The sequence below is a fragment of the Vanellus vanellus genome (genome assembly GCF_965231255.1).
Source record: "Vanellus vanellus genome assembly, chromosome: 13".
NCBI lineage: Eukaryota > Metazoa > Chordata > Aves > Charadriiformes > Charadriidae > Vanellus > Vanellus vanellus.
The window spans coordinates 20,590,435-20,616,295 of NC_138918.1; the positions used below are offsets into that span (position 1 = coordinate 20,590,435).

The 25,861-nt window shown below is 48.8% G+C and overlaps 1 protein-coding gene across 1 annotated transcript in view; it reads right to left on the reverse strand.

Annotated features, from left to right (window-relative positions):
- PCDH1 (protocadherin 1) overlaps window positions 1-25,861 on the reverse strand; it is a gene marked incomplete at both ends in the record, with an annotated part of 52,889 nt that overhangs the window by 11,985 nt on the left and 15,043 nt on the right. Inside the window, one exon of the mRNA XM_082490044.1 lies at window positions 13,413-13,632. Coding sequence (XP_082346170.1) covers window positions 13,413-13,632 — 220 coding nt within the window. The remainder of the gene's footprint in view (window positions 1-13,412; window positions 13,633-25,861) is intronic.

Consider the following 25,861-nt stretch of genomic DNA (forward strand, 5'->3'; position numbering starts at 1 on the left):
AACGCACGCTGTTTTAATTATTTTTTTTTTTTAATTAATTTTCAGCAAGACCAGTTTTCTCACCTCACCTACAGGCTTGTGTCAGACGGGTGCGAGCAGGGAGTCACGTGCGCAGCCGAGGAGGGCATCGCAAGGTGCGCGAGTTCACGTGCACGGGGACTTAGGAATACTGGTCTGGTTTTATGAGCACTCCATGTTCGCTCCGTGGTGGCTGCCTTGCATTGTATGCTTGTATTAAAGCTCTTGTGTCAAGGAGAATGGAACTGGCATACGCATGTCTGCCTTTGAACAAAACCATTGTTAAGCTCCATCAACAATTTAATAATCTTTCGCTAGCAGGACAATGAATCGGGGGAAATTATTCTGGCAGGGGGGTCAGTAGCCACACAGCAAAGTGTTGTTCAAGGCCTTTGAAGTCACATAGGTGTTTAACTGACAAAAGAAATCACAACTTTATGAAAAGGGCTTGCCTCAACAAGGGGATGGGGAAACAAAGAAAATCAAGACCACTCAGAGAGAAGCAGAGCAGGGGAGAAGGAAGAGCCCTTGGAAGAGAGTCAAGCCAAACCCCAAGGAAACTGGGAGAGGAAATGACAGTATGGATTTGCGTGCATACACTTTGTTTTCTTTCCACAGATCTTTCCTGGGCTGTTTAAGAGTAAACTAAGCGCATTCACTTGTCATTTCAGCTTTTTTACAGTCTGTTCTGATTGTAGAAACATGCTGGTTGCCTGAACCATAATGCAGATGCTGAGGAGGAAGAAGCCAGATCCTTGCCAGAATTTGTGGTGGGTATTTGAAGGATCAGGGGATGGGCACTAAATCCAGGGCTGATGTTCCTGGGCTGATGTTCTTGGGCTGCCCTGAGGAGGAAATGTCTGTCTGCTGATAGAGGATGCACACATAGACCCGGATACCACACCCAGCCACAGAGAACCAAAGGTACATGAAACCCAACATACACCTGTTTTGTGAGTACTATACCAGAGGTATGGTCATGGAAATTTGGCGGAGTGATCCAACTCCAGATGAGGGTGTCTGACTGCTGATTGCTCGAAGATCAAGAGCAGCCCAGGCAGGAGAGCCTGAACCTCTGAACTACCCAGCCCGTTTCTCTGCAGCAAAGAGACGAGCCATAAACACAGCTGAAAATGCACATTATTGACACCTCAAACACCCACAGACTCAGAGGCTGAAAATCTGCAGGTGGAAGCCAAATGGGGAGAGATTTTGTGGCTGGCACATGGCAGAAGCAGCATATGCACTGGTCAAATCCTCCTGTGGTGCAGCCAAAATACATGCCAAGAAATCAACCCAGGTGGTTAACATTTCAGAATTGAACCACTTGCCATCTTGCTGGCATGATTCCCCACTGAGGCATTGAAAGAATTTGAAGCGCTGATGGCCACGGCCGGGGAGAGGTCACCTCCTCATGTAAAAATAGGAGGTATCAACGTCAATGCAGCTTGCTAAAGGTGCACCTCTGAGCAAACAAGAAGATATCAGTGTGCTGTGGCAAATGGGGAGGTTTGGGAATGAGGCAGACAGGTTATGGTTTGTTTGGAAAGACCCAGGCAAAAAACCCCAGATCCTGATGAATGTGGCTCTGCCCTATGTTTGTTATTAGGATGGCAGAAAGGCGCTCTTGTGGGAGACTGGGAAAAAGGAGGATAATCACTTCCGATAGGGAATATCAACCTCCAGCTACCCCCGGGTGCTGCAGTTTACAGACTGCTGGAGGTTAGATGCAATAAAGTTTGCACCCCTCGAGGGAGACCTGCCAGAGGCAGTCCTAAAGGCGCAGAATGAATAAAACAGGCTTTAAAGAACGAGCGAGGATTAAACCTGCTGCCTAACATCCTGGCAGGACAACGGGAATACATCATCGCCTTGCATTAGAGGCAGATTGGCAAAGGGGATTTGCCAGCTCTGTCACCCCCAAAGCACAGCACAAGGGAACAGCAGGATGATCACGAGAAGATTTTGATTTCACGGTCCAACAGAGAGGTATGAAAACTTCCAGAATCAGTCCAAGGGCATAATTTTTACAGATTATTTTTCAAAAGGGAAAAGACGGTAATAGCAGGTCTGCTCCTTGTGCATAGTCCATAGCATTAGAAAATATGTGTGTGGCATTGAGCAAAGCAGTGGTGTACCTGTTTGAAAGAGCAGCCCAGAACTGGGCAGGTAGAGAGCACAAAAGAATCTGTGATTTGAGAGGTCCAGGATCAGCAATTGACCTTCTGAAGGAAGCCATTAATCATCATTAAGGAGGTTTATGTCCCGAGGGAACGAGAGGCAAAACAACGCGAGTCCCGTGTCTTATGATGTGGGTTAGCAAATAAAGAAAACAGTGCTTGGAGAATGAAAAATAAAATGCGTGTGGGCAGCAGGGTTTACCTGCAGCGGGGAACTGCCCGAACATGGGAAGGGTTCAGGATCCGGCTGCTGAGGGAAACTGATAGGGTGAACAATACCATCGAAGCAGCATTGTTTTCAGGAAAGGCAAGATATTTGCCTTCTCGCACTGATTTATCTGCATCTCTGTGGGTGCCCCTTCCTGTGTGGCTAATAAGCGGCAAGACGCTAGACAGGGAATACACAATTTCTTTTGCTTTTATTCATTTTCTTTCTAGATATAATAATAAGTCTTGCTTTTGTCAAGATCCCTGTTGTCTCGGTAATTTCAGCTAGAGATCCTCAAGGAACAGAGATCTCCATATCTCTCAAAGTTTAATATCTTGGGTTTAGTTGGCATATTTTCAAGCAATAACTTATACAGCTGAAGAAGAAAAAAAAGATTACTTATGTCTAATTGACATTATACTAATTACCAGCAAAATACATCAGGCAAATATCACATCTACTCACTCTCTGTCATTTTACGTTCCCTACTCCATCTTCTCTTTCCTCAGCAGCTATAAAACAACACGACACGCTGTTCTGACACATCCCTGAACAAAGATCATATCCTAACCCTCTCCTCCTTTCTCTCTCTGCCTCCTTGTTTTTTCACAAGGTCGTTTTAAAACGGACACGGACATATAACTGATTGAGAACTGCTGGCTTTATGAACCTGTGCCCGTGTACTCCAGCATCCTGCCCTTCTCTCCCGGCTCCCTTCCCCAGCCTCTCTCTATGTTTCTTGTACAGAGGGTTTATGGCCATCCACGTAAGAACATTTTACCTTTTATATCTGAATAAGTATATGACAACAGATAGACTAAAACAGGGACATGTGTCCTCTCACGCATGGGCCATCTGAGCTGATTTATTCCTGACTCGCGGCATTTTTGCTGCTTTACCCTAAATGATTTTAAAAATGAAATAATTTAAACCTGATAATACCAGTCTTACGCTGGAGTAAAGGCAAGAATGGTAAGGGCAGGGGCAAGAGTGTAAACCTAAGCATCTCCAAGGCCCACCGAGAGCACTGTCCTCATCATCCAGCTCATTTTGAAGTTAGCCTGCTTTCGCCTGGTGCAGAGCACCTCTCTGACAGACAGAGCCCTGGCACAGTTTGGGGGTGAACAGTGTGGAGGAACATTTCCCAATAGGCAGGAAGGATGAAGCAACCCTGACTGAAAGAATTTAGCCCAGTGGACATAAGCTGTGCTGGGGCAGTTGGGCCTTGAAGCCCAAAAACAAGCTCTGGCTCTGTATTTATTGATAGGGCGGTGGAAAGGGCGCCCCTGTAGGACTCAGTATCCATGAGACCCTGGGCAGTCCCGTTTTTCCATCAGTGAGGTGTAGCCCTCCTTTGCCATAAGGAATACAGCTGAAGCCCATCACAGACATTATTTGGAAAACTCTGTACCGGTTGCAAAGGCACAGCCCCTTCTCCATCCCGCAGTGGTCCAGCAACAACCAACATTGACAACTTGTCACTGCGTGCCTCTGAGACCTGTCTAGATGTGTCCGCCTGGGAAAATGGAGCCCACCAGCTACAGAGCTCATAAGCTTCCCCCATTTCTGCTTGTTGAAAGCTTGTTGTCCTGCTGAGACCAAATAGAGGGCTGAGTGTTGGAAAGGGAGCCCAGGTCCAACCACACTGTCCAGGGAAGAAGGAGCTGACCACCATGTGGCTTCTCTACACCACTGTTGTGTTGGCACTGGCCCTGAGCAGACTGCATGGTTGCACCAGCTCACATGAAATGAGCCCTGCTTCCTGCAGGGGAACCTCACCTCTCTGAAAGGAAAGGCAAACACAGGGGCTGATACGGTTAGATAACCTCTGAGTCAAAGCAGCCTATCCTTGGTATCTCTCGCCAGATGTCATGACTAATGTTAGATTTATGGAGTGTCCTCTCTGCAAGTAAAGCAAAGAGCTAGCGTTACAACCACTTAATGGAGGTGACTTCAAATCAGGATGGATGAGAGCTTGTGGGAAGGAGACAGGAAGAGAGATTCATTGATAGTGAGAGCACAAAGGATAAAATCCCAGGGAAGAGCGAACAACTGAGACTGACATTTGACCTGTCTCAATAGCAAAGCCCACACTGATTTCACTGAGGACAGGAATGAATCTCTTATCCTCTATCTCATGCCTACAAGGGGGATTTTCCACCTGAGGGATCTACACCTGACCGATCCTTCAATCTCAGGCACATGCTATTTTTATGGGAAAGAAAATGCAGTGTGAAGTCCTCAAGAAGCTCAAAATGGGAGACTTCATAAGCTTCTCTAGCATTAAGTTTAAATCCCACACTAATGCAGGTCCCTTTATATGGGAAGAGGTACTGCCAAGCAGGAAGGTTTATAGAGACATTCAGGAGAATTCAGAGGCAGATAAAGGGGGAATAACTGAGCAGATCACACAGGAGCTGGAAATGGCATGTCAAATTACTTCAAAAGGAGCTTTCTAAGGAAGCAGGTCTTTGAAAACAACAAATAGTCTGGGACTGCTGGGGGATCCTAGTTGTCTATTGCTTTTACACTTGGCTGCTTTTTCTGGTTTAGACATATTCTAAACCTGAACACCAACCTCATCTGGCTGCTCGCTGCCCCTCTGCAAAATCCGTGCTTTCTGCAAGTTCAGCTCTTTGTGGAGCCACAGAGTAGTCAGGTTAGGAAAACTGTTCTGATTGGAGAGTAATATGGCAAAAGAAAAAGTGATCTAGCAAAACTTCAGCCTTATCAGCTCCCTGATCCAGTTCGCCAGACAAACAGCTGTGTTGGCACAACAGAGCACATGGCACAGGGACAGGGATGAGCAAACCAAGACAGAGAGGAGGGGAGCTGCCTATTTTGGCACTCTTGCTAACAGAACACACAAGGGGCTGGCTGTGGTTAACAGGGTCATCAACAGAAATGCTCTTAATTCAGCTGCTGGCTCTCCCCCATGGATGTCACATGGACCATCTGCAATTCTCCAGAGCACCTGTCCAAAGGCAGGACATTGGGTCTCAAGCCCTGTTCAAATGTGTATTTTAAAACATTAAGAAAACACAAAAGCTCTGAAGGAGCTTCATCCAACCCCTCATTCTGAGGAAATGTCCTCTCTTGAGCGCAACATGGTACAAACGAAGAAGGGAACCACCCTCTTGTTCCTGTTGCAGACCTAATTCTGAGAGCTTCTTCCTGTAACACAGTTTAGCGAACTTGAGTTGAACCCATGAATAGTTTGAGGATGACATAAACTACTCTTTGGAAAATAGACTTTATACCAAAGAAGGGGTGTTTAGATTTGGTCCAGATAAGAATAGCTGTGCGTGACCATTTGCATGGGCATTTGCATGGGAATTTGCAACCGTTGCCAGGCAAAAAAACCTTAGTCCTGTGCAGACTGAGTGCCCGTAACCTACATCTCACCTTGCAGCCACCTTGTGAAGGTGAAGAGTCCCCTGTTTTAATGTCGCTAGAGCTGCAGGAGTGCATGTCCTGCCAGGTGAGAGCTACGACCCAGCCCCAGGCCTGCTGAGATTACATGGTGGTAGAAAGTTTTCCTGCTCTGGACTGGAGGAGGTACATGTCATTGCTTGGTCTCCTTGGTCTGGGAGACTGGGAAATCCTCCTTCCCTGGGACAGCAGAATTCGTCTTCCCTGCATAAACTCATTTATAGTTCTTAGATAAAAATTATATGCTCCCACCCTTTTGCAGTTAGCTCCTATAAGTAAAAGTCTCAGAGTCTGCTGTGGAGCTGACCAAGCCTAGTGAACAAGGAAGAGTGGCTCCAAAAAGCAAGGTGAGTTTGGGGCTCGTTCTCAGCATATTCTCCAAGCCTGTGTTCTCTGCAGTGTTGCCCAGTAAATCAGCAAATTTAGAACAGGGTCACGTCCCTGAGATATGCACTCACGATAATGGAGGGAGAGGATTGTGTTGGCTAGGGCTTCCAAATGGAAGAAAGAATAAAGAGTAAGAAAAATGACAGGATTTCTCCATCCAGTAGGTGCAGAGCAGGAATAATGTGAAGGACATAAAAGAGGGGTGATGACATTCGCTAATTTCCATCGCCTTGCCACAGACAGCAAGAGGGAATGGAAGATGTTACAGCCCAGCCTGGGATCACAAGGAATAGCAGAAAACTCAAAAAATTCTATCTATCTCAAATACAGGAGGTACACATACAGCCATAGGGACCTGTATATTCTACAAGAGAAAGCACCTTCCTACTGAAATATGAAGTTTTTTATCTCTTGGGCACTGGCTCAGAACAACTGTCCAGCCTAGATTCTTCATAATCACATAATGTAACCACACTTCAGGGACAGAAAGGGTGAAAAAAGTCATCAGAATCCAACAGAGAAATTTGGGTCCTTCAAATAACTCCTCTAGACATGTGCAGGATCTGCCAAGGATCTTTGGAGAACTTGAGGACAATCTTACATGTGCGCTACCACATAATCCCATGAGACATGGAAGACACTGTCAAATAAATTATTAAAGCTATTTTGGACAACCTCTGAAGCAAGTAGCATCCTTCTTAGAAGGTCTTGAGAGGATTAAAGGCATTCTCTGTAGCTAGTAGCAATGTACTTGTTACTCAGTCTGGGGATGGAAAAACAGCTGTACCCTGTTTACCCTGGGATCCTCGGTACAATTAAGGAAGGTGACCTGGTTGACGTGGCATGCCACAACAGCTCTGACCTAAACGACTCTTTCGTAAGAGACTTTACCCAGACACGGGTGCTGGAAAATGTGGAAAAGAAGAAATAGGGTGAGAACAAGTTTGAAATTACAGCTCAGACACAAATGGTATGTTGAAACCAAGATGGTGTAATCCATGACCATTTGAAATCTGTTGGATGTTGTCTCTTATGATAAGAATCTTTTCCCACATCTCTCTTCAGTAGCGATTAGGAAAATCAGAAGCTGTCTTTGGGGATGAACCAACATTAAGTGAAGAAAGTAGACAAGCTTATGATTTCTTATGAAGAAATGAAGATGCCTGTAGAGCTGAACATCACTGAGAAACCCAGACATAATTTGTAGAAGTAGATGAGATGCAGAAGATGGTCACAGAGAGTAGGCATACCCTAAACAAGAGCAGGGCTTGGAAACTGCTAATAACGACAAAATATCTACAGTTCCACCCCTGATGTCAATAGTCAGTGTTAAAAAGGAAAGGGCTGCAGATCAGTGAATAAAAAAAGCCCCACAATGTCTCAGTTAGCAGGGACTCCAAGCACCAGTCAGACCCAAACCAAGGGCCCTCAGTTGGTCAGATGTGGGACCTGCTAGTTCTCAGTCAGCAAAGAGGAGACTGGTGCACGGTGCCAGCCAGAGACCATCTTCCTATATTCCACAGACAGCAGCATTTATCCTATTCTACGCCATACCCTCAGGATTCTCCCACAAGGTGTGAGCTCTTTCAGAAACTGAAGATGTCTGTGTACCAGACATCCTATCTGGGCTCACCAGCATTTGACCAGGAATGGCACAGAGCTTGCTTGAATCCCACATCCCAGACAGCAGCCCAGTCAAAAGCATTCCTCGGCACTCTGCAACAAAGCAAAAATGCTGCAGGGTACATTTAAAAAAAAAAAATCCCCAGACTGAACATGTTCCTGGAACACTTTCTGCAAGACAAAAGGGACATTTAAAGATAATGCAAAAAAAAGAAGAATAGGTTTTCAGATTTAGAGACTTCACTCTGCCAGAGGAGGAGACAGAAAGTCTTTTTTTTTTTGTCCCATCTGCTGGCTGGAAGGAACTGAACAATAGCAGTGAAAGCCATAAAAAGAAGCTCATGACCAGACTGACACTAAGCAGAAGGGAGGAGGTAGTGGCTGCCCAGTGCTCAAATCCATCTCAACACCATGAGCAGTAAGAAGGGACTGTTGGCTTATTAGTCCTCTTGTGAGCCACCCGCCTTCTGGAGGTGCTGTGATATTGCAGGGTGCACGCACAACCCAGTGCTAGCCAGAAGCAGCTCTGTTTGCAAGCGATGGACACACATGCCTGTCATGAGACTAGGAAGACAAACACTAGCAGTCACATTATCTCTGTGCCTGGTGCTGCTATGGACGCCACTGAGTGCTGCTGGAGACCTGCGGGCTATCGTCTGGACATATCCACACCGCTAAAAGGTTGTTGGCAAATTGTCGATCATGCAGAGAAAAAATGATATGAAGCAACGGCAAAGTTGAACTATAATCAGAAGTCGAGCAAAGGGGAGCAGGAGGAAAAAAGTCTCCGCGGGCTGCCTTTGCAAGGGTTGCCAAAAAGCAGCGTATACATCCAAGACGTGCCAGATGTTGCTGCTGCCCAGGAATGGGGCTGCAGGTCTGTGGTGGCGTCATGAGCAGATGGCAATGGCTGGGAGGAGCTCAAGGAAGGGTAGGAGGAAAGGAAGCGAGACACAGCTGCCAAAACGTCTTGCCTTGGCTCCGCTTATGGTAAGGGACTTGACTCAGTTTTTGAGTGTATCAAAAGAGAACTTTCCATTTTGACTTGCTTGCGTGTGATGTACAAGTATGCATGAAGTGTGATGTCTTCTAATATCGTAAGATTCAATGGAAAGAAGTGGGAGCTAGAGTAACGTAAGCAGAATTTAAGTGTAGGCCTGTGAAACTGGGGGCAGAAAGGATCTACCACTGGAAAGGCTCACCAGGGGTCTCACACACTTGCCACCATTTGCGATCTGCTATCAAAATGGGATCTTTCCAAAGGAGCGCTCCTGCTCAGCCATGGCGAGACACAGAAATCACAGCGTGAAATTTTATGGCCTGTGTCACACAGGGGTTAGACAAGCTGTTCCTTCTGGCTTTACAATGCATCAATCTACCAGCCTTTCTCAAAACAAAGAAAAATCAGGACTGAAAGGGTTTTATTAAGTCCAGCAGCCAAACCCTGGAAATGGTATCTCAATTCATTTGGTCAAGCTGTGCTGAGGTGTACAGAGGAGGTAGGAGACCACAAGAAAAAGGCTGGTCTTGTCAGAAAAGCCTATGGCTATGAACCAGGTGAGAGGGTTTTACATCTAGCTCTGCCACGAAGTCCCAAAGTCACGCTGCTCATGCCTGGTACGTCAGCAGCTGCCCAGAGGCGGCCGATGCAACCTCGGCTTCACTGTCCAAGAGCAGCTGGAGACCTGCCTCATGGCTCATAAACACTGAGATCCTACAGCAGCTCTCACCTTCCAAAAAGAGCAGATCGAGGAGCTGCCAGCTCAGCCAAAGCTAGCAGACATCTCAGAAATGCAGATTACAATTTTCTATTTCATTCCCCACCTATGGTGGAATTTCTTCCCTGGAAGGGGAGCTGTGAGGATAAACTCATTAACATCTGTGAAGTACAGATCCTACTTCACTAAGTGCATTGCGAAAGCTCATGAGATGATTGTTAATTACCTATTCAGTATGGGGTTGTAATGGCATGCATTAAAAATGGCATGGGGTCCTCACTTTAAATAATGGGGATAAATCATAGAATCATAGCATGGTTCAGGTTGGAAGAGACCTTAAAGATCATCTAGTTCCAACCCCCTTGCCATTGCCCCTGTTCTGTGGTCTGAAGAATGTAATTCAGAAATACTTCGTCCAATATATTGTCATCTCAGGTACCTTTGTACCACACAGAGACAGAGTGAAACAGCCTTCATGTAACATTTCCTAAATTGCACATATTCAGTCCTGTAATCTTACTAGATTCTCTCCGTCATCAATGGAGAGAGACTGGCACTTTCATAATCCAAGCTCTGCGTGCATTATGGCAGGGCAGATCCTCCGCAGAGCAGAATCACTCCCAGGCTCCTTCCAACTAAAGCAAATCTGTGATACAGGGGGAGCAGATGTCTTTAGCGAAAGCAGCGGGTGGCCAAGTGGGAGACTAAGCTCAGTTCCCAGCTCAGTGTACCCCACAGAACTAGATAACAGCATGGCAAAATGTTGGGGAGGAAACAGTGGGCAGCTAGGTAAAATACCAGGGATGACAAATGCCTGGGATGACTGAGGAGCTGGCACATCAGTGCCAAGATACTGGAGAAGTCTTCATCAGAAACATCATAATTCCTCCCTGAAAATGACCTGGCTCAGCCCCTGCAATACAGCATTTTACTGCAGTCTGCACAGTAAAAGGTGTCCAAAAAAGGAGGACACTGATATGTGTGTTAATCAAGTGAAGAACCATCTACAAAGAAAAGGCATGGATCTGTCTTCCAGTTGAAAAGCTATAAATATCCTTGCATACTTGCTTATCAGATTGGTTCGGCTGCAGGGATAATCTCCTGGAGAAAGCAATGGAAGCCCTGTTATGTTGGATATTTATAACTAGATGAAAGCCGAGAAAATGCACAGTCGTGTCAGTCTTGTGCTCGTGCCGCGAGATGGGGTGTGTGGGATCCAATTAGTCTCTTCAGTTTAATATAAGGTCAAGAATGGCTTAGTCTTCCCAGCTTCAAGGAAAAAACAAAATCTGATCTCTTTGAGGGGCTGGTGCTGCTTGAGCAGCTAAAGACGCCAAGACAAGGGCATGGTGAGACAGTCCCCCAAAAGGTCGTGATAGTCCCACAGCACAGCACTGGAGACTCTACTCTTTGCAGGAAGCAAGACATGACCCTTCTCTGGACAAAGACAGAGAGGTCTTGTTTGCGCCACAGAGCGCTCTGATGTGCCATGTCTTGGGCAGGCGGACCATGGGAAACACAACTCTGACTAACTGATCTAACACGACCAGTAACTCGTCATCTCCAAATCACCTGGCCCGGTGCCAGGGTCCCCAAATAGTCTGCTTAACAGATCATGACCCTGATCCCAGTCCCTCAAGTTTGTTGAACTGCCGTTGTCAGATTATCTGCAGAGCACGAGGACTGACTAGAGTTAATGCCGGTGGATTCCCCAGAGCCTTGGCCTGCCATAGCCTCTGCACTGAACTGGGTTTATCCAGGTCAGAACAGCTGCTGGAGGCACCGAAGCCTGATTCCCAACCACTGCCACGTGAAGGGAGCCAAGCCAGGACAGGCTCGGGGACAGCGAGGAGAACAGGGTTATGGTTGACCCCTGGGAGCCTCTGCTGTATCTGCTGAGAGCCACGTGTCTGTATCACACGTGGATTTGTTCACAGACAGGTGTATGGTGATTTCTGTCCTCCTGGGCTGTGAACATACACAGGGTCTCCTGTGCAAAGAGAGGGAGCTGCCTATTTTATGAGAGGTTGGGTTTTGTGATGCTGTGGGCAGGGATCCATGCCCTGTCGCTGTGAGAACCACTGCTCCAGGCAGTTTGTCCTAGCCTTCTTCAGGTGTGCTCATCCCCATTGGGCAGACAATGAACATCCCAAGGACAACAGGATCAAACAGGCCCTCCATCTCCTGCTGCAGACCCTCCGGGTCCTCCTCTCTCTCTCTCCTCTTTCTACTTTCAGCCCTGCTCCTTCCTCATTGTCTCTGGGTTGCTTGTCACTTTCAGGCGCTCAAACTTTCCTCTTCCAGACCCATCATCACCACTGCCCCACTATATCCTTCAGCACAGCCATGTGGCGTCTCCTTGCCCCCATGCCCTTCAAGCCTCTCTTGCAGGCACAAACTGGTACTCAAGGGCACTTGGGAAGTCCAGTACTGTCATCCTGTGCCAGGACTCCAGGAACCTCTCCATACTGCTCTTCCCAGTTGACAGGCTGGTACTTCTGGGTAGAAAGTGATCTGCAGGACACTCAGGAGGGTGCCTTGTATTGCAAGAGCAAGAAATGGATTTAGTAACCCTACCAGACCTGGCACCACCATGCCGTGCTTCAATGGTCATAGCATAGCAAACTCCAGCGTTACTCCAGGAACTAACGTGGGAAGAAGGGAGACGTTCCACTAGACCTTCAAGACCACAAATTACCCTGGGCCCTGTGTGTTCCTTAATAGGAGGACCTGGCAAGTTTACAGCTCCCTAGTCCAGCTGAACACACTGTCAGCCATTTTCACACCACATACAGCCCCCAAAGTCAAGGATGCTCCCAGAAGTAGGAGGACACTTCAGGAGAACCCTTTGCACTTCCTCTTTTTCCCTCCCAGAAGTTCCTTTGAACTTGCCAGTTCCACTACGACCGCCCCCTAGTACAAGAGCACAGAAGGCAGCAGGTACAGGAGAGTAGATGTTATGTGCGCAGCCAGAGCCAAGTCTGAGGAAGCAACTTAAGCTGGCCAGAGAAGATAGCTTGGGGAGTGGGCTTGTTGAGGGTAGTCAGGCAGGCAGCACAAAGGCAGCACAAGGAGCAGAACTGGGGCTGAAGCTGCGCCAGGGCCGGGGAAAGCCAGTTCTCCCGCACTGAGATTGCAGACACCTCCGGTGGGGTTCTCAGGTAAAGGTGGACCCGAGCAAGAGGTGACCAGAAGGGCCCAATGAAGGCAGGACACATCGCTCTAGGGTTTGCCACCACCATGCTCTCTGATCCTCCACTATATTTATCTCCTCACCCCAGTCTGTGCCACTAAACCTGCTCTCCCCCTCTGCTCCCTGGGAAACTCCCATGGCTCTGCCACCCACCATATCATGGAGAGCTACATCACGCCCTGACTGCCCCTACACCTCTGCCCTGCCACAGGAGCAGGCACCCACGGGACCACCTGACTGCTGCACGCAAGCTCACCATCGGCTGGGCTACAACCCCCTCCACATGTCACCTGTTCCGCTATCTCGGACCATCCTGTTGGGCCCCCCGTCTACATTGCGCAAAACCCATTTGCCTTCTGCCAAACCCATCTGCTTCCTCGGGTCTTCCCACTCCCACATCTCCTGGCTTTCCCCCGACCTCCGCCCCCTCATCCATCTCTCCCCTCCCCACTGTGTCCTGGCTGCTCTCTTCCTTTGAGCCTCACCTCTTCTCCAGCCTCCCAGCCCCACCAGACTTGAGCATGGCAAGCTTGTCCCAGCTGAGCACCTCACCCCATCTCACCCACACCAGGGGAGGTGTGGCATTGAGGATTAAGAGCCTTGGGCGCAGGGTCCCTGGGGAGGGGGCAGGCACACATGTCACGAGCACATACCGTTCTCAGGGTGCTCCATCTCCCCGATGCTGCCATCGGGCGTGGTGCGTTCATAGTGATCCTCAGGCAGGGCTAGCGGCCCGATGCGGGGCCCCGATGATGATTTGCTGCTTGGGGTCTCTGATTCTTCCAACCCGCTGTCGTAGTAGCTGTGCTGGGAGGGATCCTGCAGGTCCTGAGCCTGGCTGGCTGCAGAGAACGTCACTCGGCGATGAGGTAACTGGGAGAGAAGAGAAGAGATGAGAAAAGCTGTTACATCACCCACCCAGCAGATAAAAGCAAAGAGGGGGTCATCAAACCTGACCCTTAAACAGAGGTAGATGCTCCTGCCCAGCGCTCCTGACACTAGCAGGGTCCATCATCAGCTCCCCACAGCCAGCCCAACAGACACAGCACTGGGATTCACCATTGCCAAGAGCAGCCCATCAGACACCACACCATGCAGGTAGCACACCTTGCACAGTCCCTGCAGTCCCCTAACCCAGCAGCTCCCTCCATACCTTGTGCCACAGCCTCTTCTTCCACCCAGAGACAATCTTGGGCAGATGCCCTCCCATGACAGGCAGGCTCCAGAAAGATCTCCTGTTAACACAGCATGCTGAATCATTGGCCCCCACCTTTTACCTGGGGTCTGCACTTTGCACTCAGACTCTGCATGCACCCTTGGCTCTCTCAGAGACCCACCTGGCCAAGCCCACCCTTCCCGAGAAACTCTCTAACAGGATCATTGCCTAGCATAGAGCTACGGTGACATAACATCATCCCTCACCTTCCAGCCTCTGGCCTGACTCCACCTCTCATCCTAAGAAGCTCTCCATCAAGGGTCACCATGGCTTCTTTTGTCTGCTTGTTAAACCTTTCAAAGACCCTACTTCACACTTTCTCTCCCCAGCTTTGCCTCATGCTTGGGAGAAGCTCCCTGCAAACAGCCATTAAGCTACATCATTATCCTCCTTCAAATCCTTCCATAAAATCATTCTTTGTTGTGATTACCCAGGAGTGGAAAGGGTAGTGCAAGTTCATAGGGCAAGAGCAGGATGATGAGTGCAGAGAATGAAACACAAACACCACCAGAGAGAAAAAGACACAAAATCACCCATCAATGTAGGAAGGAGCCCAAGAAAGGAGCTAATTGATGGGGATCTGAAGGTGATCAGGAGAGAGAGGAAACAATGCACCATTTAGACTGAATATTTTTTTTTTTGGTGATGTCTTTACTACAACTAAGTGGCAATCAGGCATCCCACACAGCTAGTACCAATAAGGAAGGGGAAGGAATTGAGACTAACAGAGGGAAGGAACACACGGGGAGCATTTAGATGAGCTAGCTGCTTTTAGGTTGGTTGGACCTGATTAAATTCACCCCAGGTGCTTAGAGACCTGATTTAAGTAACTTCAGAGCTGTTAGGGCTTTTTTTTTTTCTTTTTTTTTTTAAGAATTTGTAGAGAATCAGGGAGCTTCCAGAAGACTGGAAGTGAGCTAAAATAGCACCTGTCTTTAGAGAAGAGAAAAAAGAAGAGCTGGAGAATTATAAAACAGTTAGCTTAATTTCAGTTCCTGGAAAAATACTGAAACAGATAAAAGAACTCTTTGTAAGTAACTACAAGATAACAAGGAAATGAGTAACAGCCACCATAGGTTTGTCACGAACAAACATGTCAAGCCATTGAACTTCTTCCTTTGAAAAGACATCAGGCCTTGTGGATGGAGGAGGAGCAGTAAATGTCATATCTTGACTTTAGGAAGTTTTTTGACACTATTTTAGACGGCATTCTCATAAGCAATGCAGGAAAACAGTGTAGGTGCAGCATAGTACTTCTCTGCTTAGGTAATATAGTGCAATTCGCTGCAGGGTGGATGCAAAGCATTTAGAAAGTTTTATTCAGAAAGTAATTACTGAAGACAGGCCTTTTAGCTGGGACGATGTATCAAATGAAATTCTACGGGTTGTGTCCTAAGTCCATTGCTAGCCTGTATTTTCATTAACTGCTCAGATGACAGATGTGGAATATATCTGTCACATTTGCACACTTGGGAAAAATAATCACTGCTCAAGCCGCAGGCTGGCTGAGGGATTGGGGGTTACAACAGATCATGGGTTGACTATCCGTCAGCATTGTCAATCTCTCACCAAAAAATGCATCTATATTGGGATGTGTAAACAGGCGCTTTGTCTTTAAGTCACACAGGGATCTGTCAGCTCTGCTGGGCTCAAGTGAACTTCAGAGGCAGAACTGTGTCCAGGGTCTCCTGGCAGCAGTCTTCAAGCTCATCAAAACCTTCTGCAAAGAGAAAGCTACTGCTTTTGACCATGGACGGACAAGAAGGAATGGCCTTCACCTGCAGTGGGGAAGTCTGAGTTTAGCCAGTTGGAAAAAACCACAATGGTAGGTTTAGCCAAGTGTAATAGACTGCCCAAGCAGATGGTGCAATCTTTGTCATGAAGGGAAAGGCAAGCACCACTCAGGAAGTCTTCCTGTACAGCTCCAGAGGAATTGGAGTCTAGGCAGTCCTGCTCGCAGCAGGATTGTGTGCAGGCCTCCAGAGGTCACCTCCCAGCCCTCTTTGTAGGCTGCGCAGCTGTGTAAAGCTTGCAAAAGCCTTCACTGCATGGACGTCGCTGCCCACCATGCCAGGCAACGCTGTCCCACGGCTTCGTCCTGCGCCCCAGCTGCCTGTCTGAAGCTGCTTTGCTCCATCACCATGGCTCGTCCCTAGCTCGAAGCTTCTGCTTTCACTCTATGCTTGTAAAACCCCAGACAAGCAACTATGGCTCCTTGGGGTGCCTGCAATAATACAAACAAACAGCCTCAGAAACCCAGCCTGTGACAGCTACTATCCCTCCCCTGAGCAGTCTCCTTCCAAATAGCATCACTTTTACCTAAAAAACACCTCCTTTAAATGTCGATCCTGCCTGGCAGCCCTTGAAAAGGCTCTTCTCCTCACCACAGGGCAAAGGCAATCCACACTCAACCCCACTCCCCGCCAAGCCCGCATGGCAGCGTGGCACTGACGGGGGGTTAGTGCTCCCCTCGCACTCTGGGCAGTCCCCACCACGCTGTGACCAGTGCACTTCAAAAATAATAGTAGCTTGAGTCTGGCTGAAGCTCTCCACCCAGAGAGCCTTGTTCTGGAGTCAAGGAAAGACACTGAATCCATTTGTCTGGCACTGACTTAGAGAAATTGGGTTTTGTTTGACCTTTCTTTGCTAGGTTAAAGAGCCTTTCAGCACGCAATGTTTTCTACACAAGAAGCTGCTTGTACAGTGCGCTCAAGGCACGCCTCAATCTTCTTTTTGAGAAGTTAAACAAACCGGGTTCCTTAAGTCTCAACCTGCAAGCCAGGAAAGCAGTTTTGTGGCCCTCGTCATTACTTGCCCTGGATTTTCCCCACTCCTCATCAGAGGCAATCCCTGCAGGACCGCTGGTGCCATCTCGCCCGAGCTTTCTGCAGAACGTCACTACTCCTCCTACCTCGGGTTTTTTCATCTGAGGGCTGTATTAGCCCTTTGGTAGGAGCACCGCGAGTGCTCATGCTGAGCTAGTCATGCAGTGTGACCCTTAAATCCATTTTAAAGTCAGTGCTTTCCAGGATATAAACCAGCATTCCCTACTTCTCAGTGTACAGCTTTGCATTTGGCTGTGTTAAAATGCACTTTGTTTAAATAGGCCCAGTTTACCAAGCAATCTGGATTGCTCTGCATGACTGCTCTATCCTCATCATGATCTCCCACTCCACCAATCTCTGTGTCAGCTGCAAATTTTATCAGCAGTGATTTTATATTTACTTCCAGATCGTTGATTACAACGCTGAATGGCAGCAGGCACAGTACCGCTGCCGAAGAGCTCCTCCAGGAGAACCTCGTTCCACAAGGACTCCCAACCAACGCCTGCTTTTCTTCCCTAAGCCATCGATAAACCAGATCTTCATCTATCTAACAATGCTATACTTATAATGAGTAGTATTAATTCAAAATAATAATAGTAATAACATAACACATTATCAACTTGGCGTCTTCATCACAGTCCAAGTTGATCAGCTGTATGCTGTCATCTCACACCACCATAAAACCAGCTCTGCTGCTTCAGACCCACAGGTATGCCTCGAGCAGGTCCTGTTCCCCTCAGTGGCCAAGAGCCGATGCCTAAGGAAAGGTTTAAGAGCTGGACCTGTCATGTAATGACACTGCCCAGTATCCTTTCCCATCAAACTGCATTGACTGACGTCAATGCTATTTCCATCATTGAGTTTCCTGCCTTAGCTATTAATCCAGTTGTTCCCTGGGGCTGGCGAGGACAGTGTGCGGTGCACACAGCATCCCCATCGCTATTCCAGCTGGCTCACGGCATCGCTGCCCTCCCACTCCTCCTGGCCCATCCTGGGGTCCCCAGCTCCACTAACACCCCTGGGGTCAGAGAGCTCCTACTCCGACCTTTGAAGACTCTTTGGCGCAAACTATTTTATTCGATTATTTCAAATATCACTATTTCAAGGAGACGATATTTTGAATGCCTTTGCTGGTTACCAATGCATTGGGAGGTACTGCATCCTACGTTGTTATGTTCAGTCCAAATTACTAGAACTATTCAATAGTTTTGCATTTTTCTACATAATTAACAATTTTGCAATCTCCATTTGGAAATTACAATTACTGGATTCCACCTCTTCCTAGCACATTTTTTAAAGTACTCCTTATTGCATTTAGCTTGTCAAAATTGATTTTCCCCCAATGTTTTTGGCTTTCCTTGTCAATTTTCTACACTCCATAACTGCTCATTTCTACTAATTGCTATACACTCCCCCCCTTTTCTCCCCCTCCCCCCAAAGTATTTATTGTTTTTCTATTTCTAACTGCTGTTTCCACTTTGCCGCTGCACTAGAAATGGGATTTGGGGCAAAGCTGTCTATTTTCTTAGCTGAGGAATTGTGGCTCTGAAAAAAAAAACCCTTTCAAGGGTTCCCCAGTGCTCGCTCTTATATTCCTGATGGGGAGACCTGCCTGTGCAAGCCTGTACATCTGAGGAGCAAACCGAGTCCCTGTCCCCCACTTTCCACAGGGAGCACCAGCACCAGCAGCTGCCTCCGGCAACAGCGGATTGTCTCTGATGAAGACATTCATCCCCTGGTAAATCCTGCGGGTTTCTGTGGTGCCGCAGCTCAGGTTTTGTTTTTTTTTTTTTTGGTTTTTTGGTTTTGTTTTTTTTTTTCCTGAGCAAGGAATCCTTTGCAGCTCATACGTTTTAATGACCCCCATCCTCTGTCAAGCACTCTCACACCTTTTTGAGTCCACGCCTGCTTTTGGCCTCTGTGGCATCCTGCCGCAATGAACTCTCTGCCCATGTGCTACGCGGAAAAGCGCTTCCCTTTGGTTTTACATCTGCTGCCTGGTAATTTTTCCTTGAACTTCTCCTACCTGCGGGGTTATGAGAAAACATGAGTAATTGCTCCTCGCTCTACTCTTTTCCAATTTCACAGAGCCGCGCTGCATCCTGCTCTGCTGGGTCCTCTGCGAGCTGCAGCAGGCGAGTACGTGCAGGCTGTCCTCCCGCAGACACCGGGCAGGTCGGGCCAGATCTGCTGCCCTTCTCTGTGCCTGTTCCACCTCTGCCACAGCCCTTCCACAACGAGGAAGCCAGGCTCACACCCACAGTTCCAGTTTTGGGGCTTATCTGACAGCAGCAGGGTCTCGTCTCCATGAGAAATTTTCTCAGGCTCTCCCTGACAGCCTTCCCCAGCCTGCCTGGTGCTGGCTGCACACCCCAAAACCCCCCACCAGCAGTCCCTGCCAAGGGGTTCCTCTGTCCTGATGCCCTCTACCATGAGGGTCCTGCACCCACAGATGCTGGAGGGGGACTAAGGGGACCCCCTCCCTCCCCCCCCCTCCCCCTCCCCCTCAGCCCCACTCTGCTCCCTCCTGCCTCTTCCCTTCGTTGCAAACATCTCCAGCTCTCATCAGGACCCGCACCAAGATGATTCTCCTTGCTAAACCCAGGGGGAAAAAAAACTCAGCCAAACCGAGAGCAGTGCTATGAGGGAACAGGGCTGCGGGGTGTAGCACCGGCTCCCCCCAAACACACGGCATCACCCCCTGTGCAGGCGGCACGGACTGAGTGGCAGGAGATGAGGTCCCGTCTGACAGAGCAGAAATTGCGCTGTTCACAAAGGAACCCTTAAAATCCGCCCCAGGCACCCTTTTCCTGCCAGGAATGGTGCGGTGCAACAGCCCCCAAGGAGGTGAGGCGCCCTGCTCCCCCTCCCCGAGTGCCGATTAACGCTCGAGTGGTGGAAATATCAAAATTGTTAACTACCTCGCTGCTGATCTGAAAGTAGGATCCACGGCTAATGGGCTTATCTGGCAGCCTCCAATTGCTCCTGCACCTCCCCACATGCCAGAAGCCTCAACGGCCTTTCAGCCAGCTGCCAAAGGAGCTTGCTTCCCCAACAGCCGCCACAATGCAGCAACTCACAGGGCTGAAAGCGAAAGGCAATGTCAGACCCAATGCCCAGAATATAAAAATAAGTGACAAGGGAGCCATTGTAGCACATGAGTTAGTCAACTTCAGATTAATTCATGAACCCTTCTCTTTTACAAACCAACCTGGAGCTATGCAACATCCCTGCTTACTGGAAAAAAAAAAAAAAAAAAAGATAAGCCTAGGGACCATGCCCCAAGCTACACAGATCCAACTTTTCATGCATGGAGGCTTTGCTGCATGTGAGAATTATTTTATTTTATTCGCTAGTGTCATATCTGGAGAGGAGCAGGGCTCCAGCGCAATGCAGCACAAGCTTCAGAGCAAGAGGCTGAGGGGAATATTATGCCTACAGAAACCAGGGCAAGCCTTGAGGAAAGCTGGACCTGAATTGTCAAGAACCATCCAGGGCAGCATTCTAGTTCTAGGAAACAGGACACAAGCTCAGCTTGAGCCATAAGCATCCGAACATTTTACAGCTCATCTGCAAATGTGCTTCTGCTGGTGTTTTGAGGTGAGGATGGAGTCAGAGCAGATAGCTCTTCCCATCCTTTCCCACGCTACCCCAGCAGCACACTGGCCGGCTGTTGCACTGACTTTTGGAGAAGAAACCGCCCAAGAGCATCCCCCACTCCTCCTGCACCCACCCTCATGCCCGGGGCTGCCATACCTGCACGTGATGTGAAGAGCTCGGAATGCTATGTGACACCAGGAAGGGCAGCACGCCTTTGCCTGGCTTGGTGTCAGCCTCCTGGCACCTGTGGTAACCCTCTGGTCCTCAAGGACTGTGCTCCTTCCCCCTGTGCCCCTCTGGTCCCCTTCATGGTCTGGGGATCCTGTCTGCCCCAGAGGTTCCTCCCCGCCCTGACACAGCATCTCCAGGCCCAGATTTTCAGAGGCACAAGAGCTAACTATCACTTCATGAAGTGGACCAAACCATGCCAGAGCTGCAGTTCCCAGCAGTACTGGATTGCTCCCTTTTAGCACAACATGAAGGAATTGAAGAAAGAGCTGGTGCAGAGTAAGGGAACAGGTCCTGGGGGATCTGCTTGCTTTGGACAAGGGAGGGATGGAGCAACCAGGCAGGACAACTACCTGCCTGGAACTCCAGCCAGCACAAACAAGGGAGGCAGATAGATGGACCCAGCTCTAAGCAAAGGTGTAGTCTATGCACACCTGTAAGACCCCTCCTGCATTCAAAAAAAAAACATTCAGGCGTTCCAGAATTTTTGTCATTGAAGGTGATGTCTCCAAACAAGCACTGACAATTCTGGACAGGACTACCAGCAGACTTAAAGGCCCGGTTGTCTGATCTATCAGTCTGACAAATTGCTGGGGTAGCCTCCATCACAGCCACTCTGGTTGCACAAGGCACTTTAGCAACAGGTCTGACAGTTCTGGTCCATCTGACGTTCATGAGGTCTTGTTTGATGGCTGCACTCTGCCCACAAATCCTTGCGTCCATCCCCATCCCCGTGTCCCAAGTGAGGCTTGTTCCCCACAACCTTTTAGCTCCTTCACTCTTGACAAATGAACCTACAGAAGGAATCCACAACTGGAGGAAAGACACACAGGAATCCATGTGGATCACACCTCCCAGAACCAGGCATTATCTGAAAAGCAGCTCTCCTAAGCGGCTGTTCGCATGGCTTCCATTACTGACAATTAGCAAGTGCTGACCTTGCAGTCAGAAGAGAGGTGCTACAAGTCCTGCAGAAATAATGATAGCAGAAAAGCCATCCTAAAATGGACATCAGATCCCAAGGCACTATTTCATGAATAAATCTGGGTAAAATGTGGGCTGACTCCACATAGGTGCCCTGAAGCCTCCTGAAATTTGCATGATGCTCAAAGAAGCCGCCAAAGCCCGGTGCCAACCTGCCTGGTCAGATCGAATTTATCTAACTCATAGCAAGATCTAACGCAATTAGAAACCCATTTAGACAGCCTCTGGACAGAGATTGCCTAACCTCTCAGCCTATCAGAGCTCTGAGCCCATCAAGGATGTGCAATTTGGCTTTTCTTTGGTTGAAGTGAAGACTGGAAAGGAAAATATGGAAATAAATCATCTGAAGGGTGAATCATAAAATCTAAAGGGGTCATAATCTTTATGGAATAATGTCTAAATTGGACTGACCGTGGTGTCCTGAAATGTCTATCACCTTCAAGCTGATAATAGAGCCATTTTGTAGATAGTTGGTACAGAGCGGAAATTGCTCGGGACACAGAAGGAGGTCTCATAATCACATTAAAACCATCTGAAGATCCTGGGGAGAAAAAGGTTCTAGGACTGGGAGTAACACTTGAATAAAGCCCTTGAGGAATCCAACAGCTGTAGAGTGGGAAAATAATGCTGGGAAAATAATGAGCTAATCTGACTCCCAATTGCACCCAGAGGAGCTGACAGATAGTATTGAAAGCTCTGGGGAGAGCAGGGGGTTCCAAGCCGTAGACTCAGGACTCTAAAAAAAAAAGAGATAACCAGTCTTCAGTGGAAGACTTTGCATGGAAAAGATGTCAATTTGTTGAAATCAGATCATTTTTCAAGTGAGTTTCTTGTTTCAAAGTTGGGGCAGGGGGGATATCTTTGCTGACATGCAGAAATGAAAAAATGATGCTCTTGCAAAGGTAACTCACTTCAAAATTCAAGCCAACTATTAATTATGAAGATAAATTCAAAAAGGTCAGTCAGAATTGTGCCTTTAGAAATTATTAGGAAAAAATATATATATTTATACTTCTATATCCGTTGATTGACTTGAGCCAAAATAGGGGAAAAAATGTCAATTTTTGCTCATTTCTTTTCAAATTGAAAATTTTCCTCTGACGGCAACCCTGTTTTCTAACCACCTCTGTTTCTGTCAGCAAAGGGCAGAAGCTTTTCCTGTTTAGGCAAGGGATTGTGTCTATTCCATAAGTCTGTGCACCAACACACTCTAGACATTGACAGAGCCCTCACTTTAGTGGTCTGCGACCAACCTGCACCTAATGATGAATGATGATACTGGGTGAGACAAGCCTTCATTTGGAGAGATCAAAGAGGTAAGACAAGTAGTAGTGTAAGGCTTGTTAAGCCCACTTATCTTGCTTGCGCTGGTCTGGCATTACCGCTCCTACTGGCACAGGACCCCTGGTACGGATGAACTGAGGACAGCTTTCTTTTACCCTGGCCTCAAATCCTGGGGGAGCTGTCACGTCCTCGGGCCAGACCTTGCAGATCGTGGCTCAAGAAAAATTTCCCGAACATCAGAGAAGGTTTCTGAGCTCTCTTCTCTTAGCAAGAGACATCCTGATAGCCCTTAATAAACTGTGATCTACTTGAAATCCTTGGAAAAAACAGCCCAAGCTCCTCCAGGTCTCGAATCACAACACCCTGAAAGGTCTTGCCCAGCCTGAATAATAACGAAGGGCTCTTCAAACATCTGAAATACTGATTTTGCTTTCTACTGGGCTCGAGTGCTTTTGATGAAGAAGCAGAAAGATTAACAGATTAGTGTAAGAGGAACATCAGACATCACATTAGCCAGACATTTAGAGCACGATCTCAGTCCCGAGCTCAGACAAGAAGTTCCCCCCACAGCAGGGACAGATATCTGTCAGAGTCTCCCTGGCAGCAGCTTTGCAGCTGCTCAAGAGCATCGGGGAGTTTGGAGCATGTGAAAACCAGGCCACGTGGGAGCTAAATAGCTCCAGGCTTTCAGGTTGCTCAGGCCTTTAGAGATGTCTCGGAGGAGCTGAATCAGGGCGCTCTGCTCCGACAACTTCGCTAAGGAGCAGGATCAGTTGCAAGGGAGAGGTGGTGATTTGCTGCCCTCCCAAAATGATGGCTCTAAAGACAGCTTTGATGACACCTGCCAAGATCGGTGGCTGGGCAGCCGTGCCCTATTTAGATAGCAGATCAGGAGGGGGTTATTTTGCAAGTGAAGAGGTGCTCAGAAGGATGTTTACTTCTCGGGGCAGGGGCATCTTTAGGGATCTTTGGGCAGGAGCCACAAGGCATGGTTGTGAATGCCAAAATGGCTGTAAATGATGAGACCACCTACGAGCTTTCTCCCACCCTCCTAGCAGGTCACAAACCTACTCTCCCACCCACTCTTTCCTGTGAGCATCTGGAGGACTGAGGCAGTAAACAGCTTACACCATAGGAAGGCATTGATGCAAAACTACTAGGAGACACTTTTAAGGGAGCCGAGGAAGTTGTTTGCTTTGTCCTCCTCTTCCTCTTGTGCTCTCAAACACAAGGGTGAGTCGGGAACCCCACTAGGGAAAGAAACCTATACTACCAGTGGGATATGGAAAGCAGGTCCTCAAGGGTGCAGAGTGAGACCTGCAGAAAAGTCCAGAAAGTCAGAGAGAAAACAAGGTCAACGAGGGACCTACTGGAGGGAGGCTGAGTGGGTCTGAGTCCCAGGTGACCTTGGCCCCAAGAAGTGAAACCAAGACTGAGCTTCGTCTGGGTTGGACTGATGGACGCTGCAGCTAGCATCAGAGATGACAAGAAGGGGACCAAGGTGCCAGATGTGGCCCTGTGCCCCTGCAGCCAGGTTCCTCCTCACCCATGTTCAATCCTTCTTTGCCTTAGCCAAGCAGACTATGTGCTTCCTGGGGCACCAAAGGAGCAGGGGACTGTGGGCAGAGTCCCTTTTGGAGTAATCTCCATTGACCATCTTGGTTTCTCCCAAGAGCACAGCTTGGGTTGTGTAACTGCAGCTTGCAGGGCAGTACGTAGGAGCCCGTGGAGACAGGCTGTGCCCGGGGTTTCATGGGCAGGTGCTCTCACACGACAGGTATGTGGGGATGGAGGGCGGAGAAGAAGGAAGGTGCTTTGGGCTTGACATAGGGCTCAGCTCCAGGGGCAGCATTCAAAAGAATGTGCCAGCAAGAGAGAGATTTGGCAGGGTACTGCAGATACTGAAGGGGTTGAATGCCCAAGACCCCAAAAACCATGAAAGGGAGCTCCTGCTCTTTGCAACCCCCCCCCCAGCACAACCCCACATGAGTCAGCCCATTCACAGCTGCACGGCTCTTGCACATGCCCAACACCATGAGTCCCTGGTGGACACAAGCTCCAGAGACACAAGTGTACAGCACCCACCTCTTCGCTGCTGCCCCACGCCCTCCTGGGGCTGCCCTCCCCACCTTGAGCTGGTACAGTTCCCAGGGACAGAGCCACTTTGTCTGTGCCCCTTTGCTCCACGCATCCTTTAGCCCTCCCTCTCCCCGGCAACACCCCACCCCATCCTGCCCTACATCACGCACCCTCTCATTACCCCAGCCTCCTTTTCATCCCGTCCCAGAACATCCCACCTCCGTCCTCACCCAGGAGCACCGCACCTTCCACCCCCTTCAGCTCCATCCCTCCCTCTGCCCTTCACTCCATCCACGGCTGCTCTCTGGGCAGAGGGACCACAAAGCCCCCAGGGACACTCCCCATTGCAGCATCGGGTTTTGCCCCAGGATTTGGGTGACTGTTTAAGCAGGCTGCAGGGCTGGGCCCCGCTCCAGGCTGGTCTGAGCGCAGGGAACAGCACTGCAGCTGAGAGCCCGGCCGAGCGGGCAGAGCAGTGCTGGGAATATCAATCAGGGCGGCTTGGACCGGGCGGCTGCCCACACAGCCAGCGCTTTCATCGCACAGAGGATGCACAGCTCGGCTCTCTGCTCTGCGGAGGGCTCAGCATCCCTCTGTACCAGGGCCAGCAGACAGCCGGTCAGGAGAGACTGATGGGGCGGGGAAAGCCACCGGGAAGGGGGAGGTCACTGTCCGAGCAGAGCAGAGGGAGAGATGAGGAGAGGGGGATGGAGAAGAGCAGATACAATTGTGAGAGGAAAGAGGGGAGGGAAAAGGAGAAGGCCCCCACATCCAAGCTAAGGAAGCCTGTGTTCACTGCAGACCAACACTGGCTCCAAGGACATCAGGCAGAGGAGAACCTGGGGGTCTGAGAAGCGAGAGGAAGAGGAGGGCAGGGAGGAATGAG